General features: G+C 33.6%; 1 protein-coding gene across 1 annotated transcript; it reads right to left on the bottom strand.

Moving 5' to 3' along the window:
- Positions 1 to 4287: 4287 nt before the first annotated feature.
- Positions 4288 to 9422, bottom strand: TRIADDRAFT_58079 (uncharacterized protein; the record flags this gene model as incomplete). Its single annotated transcript, XM_002113996.1, has 31 exons — positions 4288 to 4439; positions 4523 to 4577; positions 4675 to 4765; positions 4857 to 4912; positions 5001 to 5059; positions 5132 to 5187; positions 5257 to 5315; positions 5409 to 5489; positions 5569 to 5690; positions 5760 to 5877; positions 5985 to 6041; positions 6144 to 6227; positions 6305 to 6356; positions 6456 to 6577; positions 6651 to 6699; positions 6833 to 6879; positions 6951 to 7013; positions 7083 to 7139; positions 7218 to 7268; positions 7343 to 7413; positions 7484 to 7542; positions 7633 to 7702; positions 7829 to 7931; positions 8000 to 8119; positions 8261 to 8320; positions 8403 to 8450; positions 8541 to 8568; positions 8668 to 8759; positions 8859 to 8900; positions 9056 to 9123; positions 9401 to 9422. The coding sequence occupies 31 exons, from the start codon at positions 9420 to 9422 to the stop codon at positions 4288 to 4290; spliced, it is 2214 nt and encodes a 737-aa protein (XP_002114032.1).
- Between the last annotated feature and the right edge of the window lie 7095 nt (positions 9423 to 16517).

Here is a 16517-nt window from a genome sequence, read left to right as displayed (position 1 = left end):
ATATCACATTATGCAAATGGTATGTAATACCGATTTGCATATACATATAATAGTTTATGAGATGAATAGGAGAATCAGGATATAAGAGTATTATCCATAGGCCTTGGGTAATTTTGAGAATTTATTGCGTTATTAGCTGCACTTGTATGCCTCTTTTAGTCATGTTACTTGTTTTATAAACGTTTTATCGCTGTACGCGTATACTTACATTATGAGATATAAAATCCTTAATAGCTTCGTTAATACTAACGTCCAGTAAAAAATCAGTTGACTTAATACATTATTATAGAAGAATTTGTCAATCTATTCGATGCCATCTCTCAAAACATTATACGACGGTTTGCATGGATTGGCGAACGCTTGACAAATACGTAAAAATTTTGTCATGTTTAGCTTCTTTAGCCAGATCAATAGGTGTTCGACCATCCTGTTTCGAAAATAAATGTTAAATAATGCTGGTAAGTAGATATACCCAAGAAATATAATCGCTTGTTTGAAAGAGATTGCTAAACACTTTTCTCATATTCATTATACCCCATTAACAATGGTAGGGTCGGCACCAGCGGTAGCCAGAGCCTTTGCAATCTCTAAATGGCCAAAGAGTGCCGCTGCATGTAACGGTGTTTCTCCATTCTGTATGAATGAATTAATATCACAATTTAGAAAAGGCAGCTTTAAACTGGATAAAATAAGGACAGAAATGAGCTTCATCATAATTCTTGCCAATGGAGATAAACATATATTTATATAACTAGAAATAATTTCCGATTGCAATTGTAACATTGCAATTGTCTTACTTTTAGAGTATTGATTGAAGGTTTATGCTGTAGCAAAGCCTGAACTACTGCAGTATGGCCTTTATGACAAGCTTTAAATAATGGAGTTCCGCCATCCTAAAGGAACAGCACAACGTCAAAAATTTTAATCAGATTTATATGGAAATCGTAGTATTAAACCTAAGACCATGATTGATAAATTGATTGCCTTTCTATAGCTCACAATTGTACTAGTAATAAATAAATACGGTAAAGTTTCTCGTTTCAAAGGGAATTATACATGTATACCTCTCTATGTGAGTCCACATCTGCTCCTGCCTTGAGTAATTCAGAAACAATTTCAAAATTACCTGTCTGGCAAGCAATCCATAGTGGAGTTGCCATATCCTAAAGTATGAGAGAGGAGGTCAACGTTCAATTTTTAAATCAAAATGTTCTACAAATTTTCTTACGGTAGTAAGTAATCCGTATCGATATACGGTGGCTATTGACTGCTATTAGTGATTAAATAGTTCATGCTAATTATAATATATCCTAAAATATTTCTGTTACATATTGCAAAACAAGGACATGTCCATGCATAAATCAGAATTTAATATATCTCAAGTTAGAGAAATGAAGTGAAAGGAAAGCAAATTTAATTAAGATGTGATAGTTATTCTAGTATCAGTATTTACGGCGTAATATATATTACGAGCTGCTTCATGTTCAACCAGTACCGTACAAATCATAGAAATAATTTAGAAATTAGCTATCAGGGTTAATTTAGAAGTGCATATGTCAATATCGGTACAGAACCACATTTCTAAATTTAAAATATGCAGCGTTATGCTTTTACCTTCCTTGGACTATTCACATTGGCCTGGTTTTCAATGAGTATTTTGACTACCTCTACGTTGCCGTTTTGGGCGGCAACAAATATTGGAGTTGCACCATCCTGTACGGTAGTATTACAGTTACTGACTAATATTTTATTTTTATTTTATGAATTGCAATAATAATAGGATAAAACATCAAGGGAATATGTAGCTGATAGTACAAATCATGATGTATTGTAGTATATACATTACCTTCATTGCTATGTTGACATTAGCGCGATTTTCCAGTAATTTCTGGACAATTTTCGGTTGATTACATTGAGAAGCGATGAGTAGCGGAGTTCCTCCATCCTTAGTACGGTAAAAATGTATGTCAATAAAAATGATTGGAATGAGCTACAGTAGAATAGAGAAATTTGGACCGCTTCATTCTGTTTTATGGCATACTATTATACAAATATCTTAATCCGATGCTTGACTATACGCATCCTACGTATTAATTGTACGCATTATGATTGATCTGCTATTAGTTGAATAATATTTATTAATTTGTATATAATTTAAAACTGAGTGGTAGAATCTGTAATATATGCTATGAGCCATCGTATAATTTATATTCTATCCTATAGATTTAGGGTAAAGTATCGGCTCTAAAGTGTAAAAATTGATAATATACACAGATCATGTATAGTAAGAGTAGTAATCTATGTTAGCAATACGTAGTATGCTACTTTCCTAAGTTAATTATATACCAGAAGCTCCTATCGTCAATTTCATAAGCTATTTTACCATTCGCATCTGTTTTATTACGCATAAATTGACAAATAGGTGACACCATGTGTGATAAGATTTCATGTTTATGAATACTTTAAAATCCGTGCAGAGTTCTACATCAGTTTATATAGCCTACTAACATAATTTCCAAGATCAACTTCGGCGTCTTTCTCCAGTAAGGCATTTACAACTTCTAAATGGCCGCCTTGTGCTGCAAAAAAGAGTGCTGTAGTCCCGGTCTATAGTTTAAAGCGATAGTATTAATAATGAAGATACGGTTATAAATCAAGAATCTGCAGTAATTCTAGTAAATAGTAATTAAGTCTTCTACGAAATCAAGATCTGTTAACAATTACGGCTGTATTCTGCTCATAGTAATATCTTAGTATCTCTTCTAAGCAAGATTTTACCTTCCTCCTCTCATTAACGTTTGCATCTTTATCTAACAATAATTGTACTATATCAATGTAGCCATTGGCAGCAGCTAGAATGAGAGGTGTGGTACCATCCTAGAAAAATGCCACCAGATTGTAAGAAATATTTGCATGACATGTGATATTGATGTGCTGTATGCGTTTAAAAATGCCTAATACTAGTAAGGCCATTTTGTGCCATGAAATGACTATTTCATGTCCAAATTAGCACTACGCAATAAATCAAAACTGATGACAAAAAAATCGTCCTCTGGTAATTAGGATTACAGATTTAAGTTCCCTCTGGGGATGCCTATGTACGTGTATAATCCTGTCGTAAAGTAGCCTATATACATATGTATGTGGACTTACTTCGTCAGAGCAATCAATTGGAACGGAATCTGGCTCATTGAGAAGCTGTCTAACGTTATCAATATCGTTTCGAATTATAGCTGCGTGTAGCTGTTGTCCTGGTACCTGGTCAAATGTGAACTACAAGTATAACGGATAACAACAACATTTTTAGTCATGAAAAAGGATAGTACACCATCTAATAGCTTTAATACGACCGTATCATAAAGACGCTACATTTTGACTTCAAATAGAAATATTTACAAAACAGCTTTGACTTACTATTGATGGTATTGCCATTTCTAGTGGTAAGTATCAGATAAAAGTGATATTAAAAATTAAATAGATAAAAAGTACAGAGAAGGATCTAGAGATAATTGATCTTTCAAAATTAAATTCTACTCGTACTAGGAACTGGAAGGCCAATATCCCGTTCGCCAATCGGTATCTCCAAACTCACATCAAGAATTTAACAGCGAGATTTATATATAAGGTAAGTAGTAACATTATGCAAATAACCTACAGCCAAATCGGTAAAGTAATTAATGGCAATATGGCATACCTGTTGCTATTTAAATGAGCTACATCTGTTTCTTCCTAAATATACAGTATAATGGTCTGTATTCATCATAATGCAAATTTAACCTTATGTTACTTATATATTATCGTAACAGATCATATCAATTGCATTTATTTAATGGTAACGTCGTAGATTTAAAAACAATTATTCCTTTGAAATATACGCTATTATTTCTGAAAGTGAACCAACTCAGCTTCAAAAAGGAAGCAATTATTAATAAAAACATCCTTCCATCATAAAAGGCAGACAAATGAATATGCATAATTTAATTGTTTTTATTTCAATTGTTATTTTCTTACACATTTCAGTACTGCATAATATTACCAATAAAATAATATATTTTCTAAAACCTCATAAGAATTCCTTCAGTATACAGTACAGCTTCTGATAACGTTTTCTGTTTAACTACCTTTGTAAACTGCCGCTTATGCCACCAGTGTGCAATTATCAATTATCGGTAAACAAAAATTTAAAGCAATAAGTCTTGGAAAAATCCAATCTCATTCTTAAACGTACTTATATGACACCATTAAGATTATTTTAAGTATTCTTACTCATACAAACATAAACTACTATTATTGTTTACTATGAAATTTTTTACTAGGGTCCTTAGCATAATCATACAACATTGGAGCAATCTCGAAGCGTTCTCCATGTATCTCTCGTAATTTTTCCATTTGATTAACAAACTTATCGACACCAATTGCATCCAAATAACGGAAAGGTCCTACAAAAATTTACGTACCAGGAGATGGTCATATGTTAGTTTGATTTTGTTCTATTTTAGTGAAATCATCTATTTTTTCTTACCTCCTAAGTGCGGAGGAAATCCGATACCAAAGACAAATCCAATATCTCCATCAACCTATTATAAAACGTTTAAATCATATTTACAAATAGCCACATATAATAAAATCTTAATAACGGAACTGCTGATCAATATTATTGGTCCTATGTCTTACAGGATCGCGAATTATCCCTTCCTGTAAAGAAAAGGCTGCCTCGTTTACAAGTTTCGTAAAAACGCGAGATATTATTTCTTCATTATCATGACTAAATTGTAAGAATAAAATATTTTTAACATCAGTTTGAACTATTGCCAACCATGTCGAAGTTCAGGGGCAAAAATGATCGTAAATTTTACCTTCCTTTAGCTGAAACGGTATATCTTTTTATAATTTCCATAGCTTCTTTGTTTATCTTAACGAAATATAAGCAATTAAATTAATCATAAAATCATTTTCACTTATATAGATTTACTAATCACAAATTCGAATAGATTATGTACCTCTTTCTTCTTACTCTTTCCAGATCCATACATATATATGCCTTGACCACTCTTCCTTCCTAAGAAAATACACGTGATAAGCATTTTTTAACTTCAACGTATGTAGCAAGTCTACGACAATTTTAACATACCTTTAATACCATTGGAAACTAGCTCTTTCAATACGGTCATATCTCTTGCATCAATTCTAAAGGGTTCAGCAAGTCATTTCAATTAGAATCTTGATACATAGTGCATTTTATAGTTTCAATTGTACCTAGCTCCGAATTTACTTCCAACGACATCAGAAATATGTGCTGCAACGTCAATGCCAACCTATATCCAAGTAATAAGCATACAGTCATAAAAAGTGATTTCATGTATGAGAAAGTATTTACAGTAATGTCTCCATTTTAAATTCATGATTACTTCGTCTAGCAAAGTCGCGAACCCAACTGGAAAACCGAATTTTTGAACAGCACTATCGAATCCCTTTGGATCTACGCCTTCCTACATATTTCAAACAAGATATCAGAACGCCCTACTATAATTACTCAAAATAGTACACTGTAAAGTATATAAGCTGTACCAATAATATTATTAACGATTCTGCCATCAAGGCCATCAGACATCTGGTTGTATAAAAGCCCAATCCGTCCTTCACAACAATTACCACTTTACCCTGTTTCAATCCCACCGATACTGCAGCAGCTGCATGAAATAATCGAGAATGCATTAAGACCCTATAAATATTTATAAACCAGCGTTAAATTTTTTTACCCAAAGCTTCCTTAGACGTTTGTGGTGTTTCAATAATTTCTAGTAATGGCATCTTGTCCACCGGAGAGAAATAGTGCATTCCAACGACTTGAGAGGGGCGTTTACTGCCTTTCGCAATCTGTTATAATTTCAAATTAGTTACCGTCTATATAATATTAATTATGACTAATAATATTATTACAATTAGCTCATAAATTGTCAGAAAATTATTAAATGCAATCGTACGTCAGCTATAGGTATCGAGGAGGTATTCGATGCTATAACGCAATGCTCTGGAACAACCTACAAATAAAGTCGATGGAACCTTCAACGGTACATAGATACTTTCTAGATCTCCATAGAGAACATTCAGCTGTGCTCATTGGCATTTATCGCGATACTTACTTCCTCTACTTCTCTGATAACTTGGTGTTTGACATCCAAATCTTCCAGAACTGCTTCAATCACGATATCAGCGTCATTAAATTTCTGCAATTAGGTTACGAAATTGTCTAAGTATACGATAATTAATGCTAGAGCTAGCCTTTATTCAATACTGCAGTTACCGAATAGTCTAATTGTCCAGTAAGACGTGATAGTATAAGATTTTTTTCAAAGCTGTTAACAAAAACATCACATTTTTTCTTAGAGATTATTATTAATAATTAATGAATTCATATCGTACAATAACAATTAGAAAACAAAATAATGTTATACTTTGTAATTCTTCGCTTTTTCGCACGACCATTAATAGCCTTGTATACAGCATGCTGACCGGACGCTAGAGCGGCTGCAGCATTGTCTTTCATAACTACATCATATCCTCTTGCAACGCTAACCTGTATAAACGGTCAATTTACCAAGCTATCACAAAATAGTTTAATGATACGGTTAAAATGTCATAACATTTACCTGGGCAATCCCAGAGCCCATTAAGCCAGCACCTAGAACTGCAACTTTTCTAAATGAAGTAGATATGAAAGGAAGAATTAGATTCAGGAATAAAAGCGAAAACTCTTAATGAAATGTCGAAGTATCAATCACTAGATATACGTATAACTGAAACTATGAATGAGTATTGCAATATAGCATACTTGACTTCACGGCTTGGTTCACCAATAGGATTTCTCTTGCATTTGGTCTAGGATAAATCCAGTACAAAAATTAATAGCCCACACTTTCTTATATAAAAATGGAGTATGATCAATATACCTGTCCAAAAAATAGACCAATTAAGGACTCAGCAACGCTACCTTTCCCGATTTCTCCAAAATTCTGCAAATTTATAGTTAGAGCTTAGACAATTGAACTGAAAGCAAATTTAGGTTAAAAGTAGCATCATACTATCGCTTCTTGTAGCATTCCTTCTTCCTTTCCCTTTTCTAAGCCAGTCTTAACCACCTAATTGAATGAAAACGGATGTGTATACGTTATTACAATTATCAAAGTGCTATAAAACCTAGTATAATGTATACATACATCTAAAATTCTTAGAGGTGACGGGTATAAACCTTTGGTCTTTTTCATAACCTGTATGAATATATGCGTAAAATAACACTTAATTATGACTCTATGGCAACAGCTAAGCTATATTGCCTACTTACGGTTTGTCTTGCTCTATTTAAGACAAAGTTTCTTACATATGGGTTAAAAGTAGTGAGATTATAAGTTAATCCTGTATTAAAATGATTAAAATATTAGGTCACAATAGCAAATTAATGTAGACAACAAATACCAAAGTATACCTTTCATACTAGTCCAGGGGTGTTCTCTATTGATTTTTAGGGTTCCATTAGCGATATTTCTATAAATTGCAATGAAAACGTTTTACAGGATTAAATACAGTATATAAGAAGCAAAATGTTATGCTATCATCCATGGTTAATTTACTTACTTTGCAGCCTCTACTGCAGCTTTTTCTAATAAGTCTAATGTACCTTGGGCCGAATTCACAACACCGTCACCTTTAATGGAATTAAAAATTATTGAAAGTAATGGACTGCTACAATCAACCAGCTCCGTATGAGTGATCAAAAATAGAGATTACGATGAAATTTCGTGAATGATGCCAATAACTTAGATTAACTAACCGATTTTTTCCACTAATGCATCAACGACACCAAGTTTTTTTGCTTGTTTGGCCTTTAATTGTTTTCCGGTCAACAGCAAATCAAGGGCATTGGGCAAATTTATCTAGTAATAATTCAAAAGCAGATCAGTGACGCCGCTGCGATAGAAATGATATTTGTAGGATGACTAACCAGTCTTGGCAATCTCTGTGTGCCTCCAGCAGCAGGAAGTACGCCAAGCTGCACTTCCGGCAAGCCAATCGCAGTTTTGTCCAGAGTAGAAGCGATACGATAATGACAACTTAGTGACAGCTAAAATAAAAAGAAAAAAGGCTAATGAACTTCATAGTTACGCGTATATAAGTTCTATAAATATTTTGATAGTACCATAACTAACAAGCAAACAGATTCTATTGGATACACATCTAATATCGAAATTTGAATTAAGCAAACCTCGCAACCTCCTCCTAAGCAGGGTCCTTGAATAGCTGCAATAACAGGTTTTGGCATATTCTACGCATTTTTTAATGTAGAGTTAGGTTACATGTAAATTGGGCATTAAAGAAGTTTTAACGAGAGAAAATGACAAATGTACCTCGATATCATTATAAACTTCTTGAACATTACGACACATCTGTGTTAGCTGTATATGAAATAACAATTATGATATCAAGAATCTAAAAATTTTTAAAGCGATATAGTAAGCAGTAGCGATTACAGCCCTATGAATTACCTCTTCAGAATTAATACTCAAGAAGGTACTAAATTAAAGCAAAATGAAATTATATTGTTAATGTTGATAGTCACTAACAAAACTTGATAAAACATTTGTTCTATTTTATCAGCAGTTATGAAGATACTTTATGTCAGCTCCAGAGATGAAATTGTCCACTTTACTAGAAATTAGAACAATACTTTTGACTTGAGGATTTTCTTTTAATTCTTCAAAACACTGAAAAATTAGTAAACTTAGATTTTATGGCGTTAAAGAAGCATATAGCTAATATAGTCAGCTACCATTTTGAAAAGATAGTAATTACTGCATGTCTACCTGTTTAATATCCGTCATCAAGCCTAGGCTAGCGAGATTGTACTAAAATATAAAATTTCATTTATAAATGGTTAACATTTCCGTATGTATGACTTCAATAAACAAAAAGGAAAGGATTACTCAATTATTGTTTATTTGCCCTAGAAACTACATTTATCCATGTTTTCGAATAAGATATCAAATAGCTATCTCATTACCTTCGAGTTTGCACAATCCATACGCAGTATGGCAACACCGTCATCGTTAATTTCGTACCGGGCGTTCTCTGAGTTGCAAACAGATAAAAAGCATGAATTGATATATTAAAAAATAATTTCTTTTTCACTGATGATAACTTGAATGTAATTATGATAAAAAATTGCTTTCAGATAGTGTGTATTTGGTAGTAACGTGAACTAGGTTATTTTATCCAATACGATTCGTATTAACGTCCAATCAATAGCTGATTTAGACATATACCAACAAGTGTAGTATTCGTAGCTGCAATGCTATTGTTACATAAAGTCGTTAATCTTTCTATCAATTACTTGATCATTCCTTACCTCGAACAGTCGCAGAAGACATCAGTCGAAGCGGTGTCGTCTTGAGGACTGAAAATTAATTGCGATATCGCATTATTTATGAGCAATGATTCAAAATTATTGGCTATGACAGACGACTAAATCCGTATGAAAACATTGCAGTTTGTGGAATACATTTTGTGTGTAAATCACGTACAATGCGCATATGTGTACTACTTTTAGTACGATATTCAATGTTTTCATAACTTATTACACGTCTAAATGATTTAACGTTAGTCTGCTAGTGCTCGCATAAATTTACTTTACTGTATATTGAAATGGAAACTTATCATCATAAATTTTTAAATTACTGTCAGCAAAGTCATTCCAGAGTGAATGTCAGTAATGAGCAAATATATCTGTAATATCACGTAAGAGTAATGCAACCATGATAGTGCAAGAATGAAACTGAGACGTTGTCATTAATGGACAAATTCCAAATCTTCTCGATTAGTAACGACACCAATAAAATAATAACATCGTCGTTGTCGAAGTTTTTCTACTGTATAGTAGCAAACGTGACTGAGCTGTGTCTTACAATTTGAATATTCCTACAATCCTTTAAAAATGCGGATAAATTGTAAAATTCTAGTAATCGCCTGGAAAATTTGATCCAAATCAGCGTTCCTATCTTCTGTAGTACTAAAACGAGTACTAAAAGGTTACGTACAGCATGTCATAAGCACCTAGTCATGAACCATTGAACATGCAGTAGTGACGGATTTGCAATCAAGTATCACAATAACGACCGGCATGTAGTACGGTATACTAGAAGTCGTGTTATTCTACAGAATTTAGCCAACAGCCCCTGATTTAGCTACGAATATGATGCTGCCATCCAGAAAGGTAGAGCAACCTTCTCCGAGTATAGTATTACGCTAATGTATGCAATCACATTATAATTAATTATTGTCATCACCCAATCTATGGTTAATCAGTCATCTCCTTGGCTGTACAAGTGCACATGGCTGCTGACATACTGTACATATCGCATTGCAATATGGATGTACTGTGACAACATTCATTTCTACAAGAATGCTATCCAACTGAATAGAAGGGAAAGATTCATCTGTACCTATACTATGCTGCCAAGTCAACATATAAAGGAATAACTAACTGTACTGCATAGCAAGGAGATCAATTTAATCTTTCAAGAAAAGCCTATCCTACTGTAGACTAACATGAGCAAGATTGTTTGTTTTTATAGCGTGTATCCCCTCGCGTACTATCAACAATTTTAAGCAGACAATTCCCTTTTTACTTACATTACTAGCATCAATTTATTGTTGTAATATTGCTGTTGTTTATTTTAGGTGGAACTAACCTCGATAACGTGCATTATTGAGATGGAAACGGTTAAACAGGTTGGAAATATTGCGGAAAGTCGCCATTGCAGCACACACGGAGCAACCTTTGAACCAAACTGACAGTTTTCGCAGTGAGAGACTTGTATTGCAACTAGCAGCGCGCGCTATACTGTACTATCTACAGTATCGTATGTATGTGCAGTAGCGTTCCGGACTGCCGGTTGACCTTTCAGGATGTTGAAGTTTGCCGGTGAGCTGACAGACCCTACCGTACCGTACTGTACTGTAACGGCCCTGCGCAGTGATAGCACTGAACACTCAGAATCAGGGATTAGCTGAGACTCTAGTACTGTACTGTACAGTGTACAGTACAGTGTACAGTAGTGTACTGTAGAGTACGGCACAGAATAGTACTGTACAGTACAGTATGATGAATTAAAAAGAAGCCATGTGTATCACAGACTCGTTCAATTTACCGCATTCAATCCATTTTACGCTGTAAAATATTCAATCCACCCTCGTCATATCAGAACAGATACTTTAGTGCATTCGATTCATTTTACGGTGTATAGGATTGAACGCTGCAAAGTATTCAATTCATCCTGGTAATATCAAATCGAGATTGATATTGTTTCCATTCTATACAGTACTACTACATTGTACAGCGGTAAATTGTCGGCGTCAAATTGTCCTCGACCCTGTGTATCACCCATGGACTCCATGTGTGTGTAACGACTGGAAGCCATGGTTGAAGTTATATTTGAGTCTGCGTAGACACTCCTATGGTAGATCTCACTATACAGTACAGTCTACATTCAGCACTGTACTGTAGTCGCACCATGTTTTAGGAGATGCAAGCTTGTCTCTCGTACATTCATGCAGCATTTAAAAGCAATCAGTCTCGTATCGGTGATTTCACATTGGAATGAAAGCCATACTCCATAGCTACTGAATGGTTCGTGTTTGAAACACTAAAAGCACGACATATGCTCCATGTCCTATTAATAAATGGGATTCTACAGTATGCTAGTAAACAACAACTGCAACAGCTTTCTTCTTCATTACTGTACTGTATTGTACTGTACTTCTCCTTTTGGCAGCTATAGTACACTGAGTACACTACAGTACTGTACTATACAGTACAGTATTACGGTGGCCCAGAAGGCTCAGACCACCGAACTACTGCATATTGTACACTGTACAGTATGCCCATTGGCCACAATACTAAGGCCAGAGACCGGATAGAAAAAAAAAGTACTGTACACTGTACACTGTAAGGTACAGTTACTGGGGTGTACAGTACACTATACAGTAGAGTACTGTCATTAGTAGTTGGCATACTGTACCACACCGTACTGTATTACAAACGACCGCCCAGCACTGCGCATGCGCGCACGGCGAATTGTACAGTACGCTAGTCCTCTGTAGCCAGAAAAAGCAATAACGCCATTTTGAATCGTTGACGTTGATGGGCATCTGCTTGAGGTCTGTAACTGAAAAGTAAATGTTATTATGAATCGAATTTTCTCTTACTGATAAAACTGTGTAATAGTATCCTTCTAATATTAGTAAGGAAAGTTAGTATAGTTCTGTTAATCATAATAACTCGTTTTTCTCATGGATTTAGAAGATGGTGTTTAGTCACGGAGTAACTGGTGGGAAAGGTCGATGCTACCCTTTATGGCAAGATCTGATGTATTGTATGGCTCGTGTGGGTGCCCTACATGGTGAAAAATGTACACTTGAATTCGATGATTATCTCGAGTGTTTACATCATACGAAATTGGTAAGAAAGTTGTCAATGTATTTCTGCCATTTGCAGCTTTGATGATATTCTGTTGTCCAAGTAGTCGTGTGAAAATGGTTATTAATATACTGTACTTAGTGTACTACGAAGATAAGTTGATTCAAATTTAAATCTAAACAACCCATTGACACTGTTTAGAAACGAAGAATCGCTGCCATCAGAGCTGAAAAACAAAGACAAGAAAAAGAATCTACATAAACTCTACAAGTTATCCATCAAATAATGCTTCATGAAGAGTAAGGTCGATTCAAATATTCGCCAAGTCTACTTGTTGCGGTCATTTTTGGTTGAATCTCATCTTGTAAAAATGAATAATTCCACTACTGTCGTTGTGATTGCCTGGGTCAACTGCTATACGCTAGCAAACATAATAACGCATATTTAGATCAGAAATGGATGTTATTTCTGACACTTAATACTTAAAAGCGATATTTTAGAACAATTTTATGCAACATTGTTCCTGGTCGATGGTCATACCTAGTGCTGTATCAAATGTTGCATATGATACAATGTAATAGCTAGGAAAAATTCTTCTGGCATATACAATGTTTGTTGTAATATTCTCTATATGTTGTGATGGGTACAAATTTAAATTTCCATCAATTTCCATTTTCAAAATTTATCAACACGAAGAAAAATAAAACTATTCAAGCTTTCTCCTAGGGTGCGAAAAATGAAGCTGAATAACAAGATACTCTTGTTGTTTACTATGAACTTTTTACATCTCGCGATGACTTCTACAAGTACAATCAAATATTTGTTTGCTTACTGATAGTGTTAAAAATAAGTGTGATCAATGAGTGAGCTTATGATATAAAAGTTCCATTAATTTCATAACCGGCTTGTTAGATAGTACTGTACTGCAGCTTTATTATAGTTACAGACGAATTCGTGTTGTTGATATTGTAGTAGTAAGAAGTTTTTCAAACACCTAAATGAAGAGTTCTTATCCTTAACCTCCAATCATCGTTCAATAAAACCGATCCGCATCTAGTATTTGAATTTTACTTCCTGCAATTACTTTTATCATACATTCCTTATCATCGAAGAAGATGAATTTCCTACGGTATATCATAAATCTGTACATCATCTTTAAATGCATCAGTACTGCATTTGGTCAGATAAACAAGATTAGTCCTACCTGCCCAGCTGCATGCAACTGCCTTGATGAAACTTTAATGCATTGCCAACATGCTGACTTAATCCGTATCCCACCAACATCAACGAAAACCTTAACTTTGTATGTAGACATAGTAAAGATAGTTTTCAATGAATCAAAGTATTGATTAATTATATCCAATATATAATGTCATGCACTCGTACGTTGAGATTCATCAGTTATCCAAGATAGTAAGCCGATAGTTAGAAACATATTTTATAAGAGTACATTACTCTACCAATATTTAATTTATACGATGATTTTTACACTTACTTTTAGTCCGCAATATTAGCAAAATTTCTTCATTTCTTTAGCCGATCTATAATTGTAGCATATATGATAGACTATCGCAGTTATAGCATAAGAAAATTCGATATGTTATACGTGTTAGAGCATTAGCATTAAAAACTCAGATTTATATCTTGATATAAAATCGTATACATGTGCTAGGGATCTCCGATTTAATAAGATTGAAATTATCCCAGAAGGAGTACTGAATCATCTTCACAAACTAAATATCTTGTAAGTCAAGTGACGATTTTATTGATTAGAAGGTGTAAAAGAATTCCAACTAAAATCAAAGACTGTCCATTGTAATGCACGGTAATACAGTAGATAAATACTCTATTACTCACTTTTTCATTTTTTAATTATTTAAAATCCATCATTAGGATATTAAGCTACAATAAAATTTCAACTATTGAGGAAAATGCATTCGAAGATTTAACATCATTAAAAAAACTGTAAGAGGTCTACATTCGATGTTTAATTAACTATGTTAACGCCAATAATATTTAAAATTAAAATTTAGACAGACGTCTAAAGATCTACAAATACAGGATTAGATGTTACCTTGATCTTTAAAGATACTGTTTGGAGCAATCCATCTAAATTAGACATATTTCTTATTATAACAAATACAAACGAGTCGTTAATGAATGGATACTACTACAACATAACTCACCTATACAACAGTTATATAATACTGCAGTAGTGCAGACGTAACTATTCTAAAATTTTGATCGAAAGTCATAAATTTCTATTAGTTACAGTTTTAAGAATATCATTTATTAAATAAATTTTTATATCTAAGTATATCGTCGCCTAAAATATAAATAGGAAATTAATCCAAGTCATTATATTTCCTGTAATATCTAAAAAGGTATATTGACCACAATCGACTAACATATATATATCCGAACAATTTTCGATATCTGCACAATTTAAAAGAATTGTAAGTTTTTTACTGATTATAATGATTAGCAGTTGAAAATGGCCTTTTATACAGTATTTTTATATTATTTCTATCACTTTAAACACAAAACTTAGACACCTTCAATCAAATCATTTTCATCACATTCCTAAAGGAATATTACCGATCTTGTCGTCATTAATTATACTGTAAGGAAAGACTTGAAACGTGCATATTTCATGCTTACTCTGAATCTTATTAGCAAATTCTTTGTTTTGTGAATCAACCTATCGTTTAGTAAAATAAAATATCATCTTTCTGTATTTGTATGTTAATACAATGTTCTATTTATTATCTCTAATGCTATACTTGGCATTTACTAAATTTTAACATGCCTTTAATTACGTATACATAAGCAGTACCTCATTTATAGACAGTTTTAATTATGCCATTGATCGTAGATTTAATGCTATATTCCTAAAAATTAATTAGTCGATTAGACGAGAATCCACTGGTATGCGATTGTCAAATGCTGCAAATAGTACGTAGGGCCAGAGTAAAATTAAGCCAATCGAATAGGCCAACATGCTATAAGCCAGACAGTTTGAGTGGCAAAGCCATTACAGAATTAAAGGAAATCAATTTTGAATATTGCCGTAAGTATAATCATATAAAATTTAACATTAACACCAAAAAACTAAAGATAACATAATTTGTATCTCTCTGAAAAATTTTAAAGATACTTTACATAATTTACTAACAAAACTGTAAAAAATTATTTATCGCAATAACATGAATAATAATTTTTACAATAGCCTTTACTAGCGATATAAACAATGACTTTTGGGGGCCTAGTCATGCATTTCATTGCCAGCGATTAGATACAAGCAGAGGTATTGAAAATTTTTATCGACGCCTACCAGCTATGAAACAACATTTTGTTTCACATGGTGGTAGAATAAGGGTTTTATCAGAAGACGATAAGCGAAATCAATGTTTGCAATATGGTGGATTTTATCCATGGGCTGACGACTATAACAGCAGATTTAGTAAGCTACAATTTGTCAAGAGACCACGCAATATTCAAGTTCGCGAAGGAGAACACAGTTTGTTTCTACCTTGTAGTGCTCGCGGTAAACCATCACCAGTTATGGTATGGTATAAAAACAATCAGCAAATTATTAATACTGGCCATATTAAAATTGAAAAAAACGGTCTAAGAATTTTCAGCATTGGTGTTGCTGACGCTGGCAGATATACATGTACAGCTCGTAATCGCAATGATTTAATTTCAGCTGAATTGATTGTTAAAGTTGCAAGAGCAAGTAAGTGGTTGAAAGTAGCTATTTTAAGGGATAAAATAACAACATATCTGTCAATGGCTAATTGTTGCTCTTGCGCATTTAGGGCCGAGAACTGATTATATTGATGATGGTGTTATTCTTGATTCTGTAAGACTAGCAGTTAAATATGTTGACGAAGCTATTGCTACAACTAAACAGACACTTTTCTCCAAGACAATTAAGCGAACGCCTGCTGCGTTACTTATGAGTCTACGATATCCAAATCCAGATGCGAGCAAATTAGTGGCAAGACATGCAATTTTTGAAACTTCATTATCTATTTTGGCTAGC

This window comes from Trichoplax adhaerens, genomic scaffold (assembly GCF_000150275.1).
Source record: "Trichoplax adhaerens TRIADscaffold_7 genomic scaffold, whole genome shotgun sequence".
Classification (NCBI taxonomy): domain Eukaryota; kingdom Metazoa; phylum Placozoa; class Uniplacotomia; order Trichoplacea; family Trichoplacidae; genus Trichoplax; species Trichoplax adhaerens.
Note: the sequence above shows the minus strand (reverse complement) of the source record. Positions and strands in the feature narration are given on the sequence as shown.